This window comes from Halyomorpha halys, unplaced genomic scaffold, assembly GCF_000696795.3.
Source record: "Halyomorpha halys isolate HHAL.00 unplaced genomic scaffold, Hhal_1.1 Scaffold2629.1, whole genome shotgun sequence".
Lineage (NCBI taxonomy): Eukaryota > Metazoa > Arthropoda > Insecta > Hemiptera > Pentatomidae > Halyomorpha > Halyomorpha halys.
In genome coordinates, this window is record NW_027105620.1 from 63,101 (window position 1) to 66,219 (window position 3,119).

The 3,119-nt window shown below is 33.9% G+C and overlaps 1 protein-coding gene across 1 annotated transcript in view; it reads right to left on the minus strand.

Moving 5' to 3' along the window:
• Nucleotides 1-2,827, minus strand: part of LOC106691659 (putative polypeptide N-acetylgalactosaminyltransferase 9) — a 48,240-nt gene extending 45,413 nt beyond the window's left edge. The window contains exon 1 of the mRNA XM_067052535.1: nt 2,609-2,827. Within this exon, the coding sequence (XP_066908636.1) occupies nt 2,609-2,795 (187 nt within the window). The 5' untranslated portion in view covers nt 2,796-2,827. The remainder of the gene's footprint in view (nt 1-2,608) is intronic.
• Nucleotides 2,828-3,119: the final 292 nt, after the last annotated feature.

Below are 3,119 nucleotides of genomic sequence, written 5' to 3' on the forward strand. Positions count from 1 at the left end.
GATAAACGTATAACTAAGGATAAATCAAAATTTGCGGTTATACTATTTAGGTTTTCGATGGAAGACTAGAGAAAAAACAAAACTTATTAAATACAAAAAATGATAATAGTTTTATATTAGGTTAATTAAAAGATCGATTTAAACGAATAAAATATAATACAGGCCAAAATAAATTTACCTTATTACCCAGTTCCATGGGGCCAGCGAATCCCTTTTCCCTTCTCCCTGAATGTGGTGATCTCGTTGTGATGTGTAAACGATTAATGAAGTGACCTAAAGCCAAGCGCGAACACAGCTCTGAGTGCGCTGACCTCACAACCGGTTGTCCGCATTTATTTTCAACAGTCTCAAGGCCCATTTTTTATCATCTATATCCTGTATTTTATTTTATTTTGTATATCGAAAATTATTTTTTAGCTCCCTAATAGATAAATTATTATACTAGTTTAGTCCTGCGACAACTCTCGCATAAAATATGTTTCCTTTTTCTCTTTAATTCATTACAACAATAAGCGACATTATGCTCATTCCTAAGAACAATATGTTTTGAACGGAGTCTTGATAACGTTAGATTGTCAAGAATTTCAATACACACATTTGGTAAAGGCTTCATATTTTATAATGAATATATTCAGGTAAAACTTTACGTAATAAATAACTGTTTTGCCCCACTGAAAAATATTTAAATTTTACTGTTAAAATTTAGCTGTACCTTAACTTATATTAACCCTGAATTGTACTCGCTGAGGCCTCTGTTCAAAAATGAATTTGCTAAAAGTTCCGGCCAGTATCAAATAAATTTTAAAAAAATTATTACTCATAAATATAGTTTTATTTAAAAGATAAATATTTGTGCGAAAATTCCAAATGGCAGCATATCAAATATAAAAGGATTTATTTATTCATTATACAACAAACAACAATAATGTAAAAACTTCTTGAATGTAAATGAAACCAATATTTCGCCTAAAAGGGCACAGGTAACCAAGCGACCTCGTCTTCTAGTTCGTCTTAGATGAGCAGTTGTTATTGTAGACTGTGCCACTGAGGGTTGAGTGAGTAGCAATTACACTATTACTCTCTGGTGACTATCTGTGGGGACTTGGTCGCTAGAACTAAGCTTTAAGCTGTAATACACACTGTATGTAGACGGACTTAATTCCTAATACAACAATGCAGCAAATCCCATAAATAAACAATATCTGTTATATTTAAAATATGCGAGTATTATTATTAATGGTTCATATATATATATATATATATGTAGCCGGTAAAATCATTATTTGGAAGCTAGTATTTAATGAATAGATTGAAGAACGTAAATTGAAGAAATTGAGGGTATACATAGTATTTTAGTTTTCAATTACTGGACGAGAAAAAAACCAAGGAGGTATTTCCTTCAGAAAGTAGGATAATGCCATATCAGCTCGAGATACCAACAGGAGACGTAAAAGCACTTGGGAAACCCGAAGATAAATCTTATAAAGCAATTTGTGAGTCGATACGCTCTTATCTTTGCACAACACTTATCAGTCAAATGGAATCAATAGCGGTATTCAAGTTGTTGTGTTAAATGTAAAATGTTTTACCATGTTAAATGTTATAATTATAGGCTTGTGAGCAGCCCAATTTCAAGTCATGTTAAATGTTTAATGCATAAGAGCTCCAAGCGGATTTTCTGAGCAACTTGTGTTATAACCTTTCCTTTCAAAACTTCATGTTATTGTTTATTTCTAAGTTTTGATTAAAGTAATTTATTATAACATGTCTGAATTGTTTGAAAAGTGGAAGTTTGGCTACTGAGTGCCTTGTTAATCTTCTGACTTGTAAGGAAGAGAATCAAGATGAGCTAATTGACAAGTTAGCTTTAAAATCATCCGAAACAATGCTAACACAATCACAGCACAAAATACGAGCGAGTAAGTTAACACGACTACAAATAAAACGGTGACAAGCTCAGAGTCTGTTTGCGTGACGTCAGTCTCCATTTAAAAGACCTAGTAACAGACTATCAACCATGTTATGTGTTTATCGTTTTAATATGGTAAAGATAGGAAATATTTCTCCATTTAGCATGTTAAACTAAAGATCGTGAATACTCCTAATAAAAGGAAATGGATTCACCGAAAATTGAATAGAATTTTATTTTTTAATATTTATTTATTGCTATTTACAACTGTACATTATAATACATTTAGTAAATCTGATCTAAGTAATATAATTTAAAATTGTTTTATCTCTACGTAAGACTTTCCTACAAAACGCTGTATCTACAGATTATTGAATATTCTGCTAACGATAAGGAGTGATAATAAAATCGTCGTCACTTTATCGGTGAAAAAAATCAATATTATCCATTAAACAGAGGGCTACAGGTCATCATGCTTGAGTAGGGTTCGACTAATCGGTCGGATAGACGAGTCGGCCGCACTGTAGTTGTGTACATGTGAATTTGTCTTGCACATACTGATAGAGCAAGATGTTAAGATATTTATTTTTGAGCCTGCACGACAACTTAATGGAATTCCAGAATGGAACTTCGGAAGGCACTATTACAATATAATTTTTATAAATATTACTACATGCATATAAATGTTATTGTACTTACCCTCTTCGCCGTAGAGGTCGCGGCGAAGATTTAGAGGTAGAGTGGTGGGAGTAGTTGAGCGGACGGGCGGGGACGGTAAGGCCGGCTGCCAGAGGAGGGCCAGAGCGACCAGTCCCCAGAGGACCAGCGCCACCAGCCCGAGCCTGCTCCACACCGCTCGAAGTCGGCGGCTAAAAAGCATCCTCATCTCCGCTCCATCCTACAACAATAACACAATCACAGGATAAATTTAAATCCAGAATGAAATAAGAAGTACGAATGCTTCAAAAAATAGTACAAGAGCCCTAGAGGAGAAAAAAGGCCCTTATCTCACCCCAATTTTTGATTACTTTAATGAAAACTATGTATAATTAATAGTCAAAATTGAGGAGTCTGCCAAGTAAAGGTAGGGGAAGTAAAAAATGGCGGCTGTTTGAAAGCGATAAAAAAAACTATTTTTTCATTCAGAGCTCTATATCTTAAAAAGTAGGAACAACACAAGAAAACCTAAGAGAAAGTCATTTAAATAAGA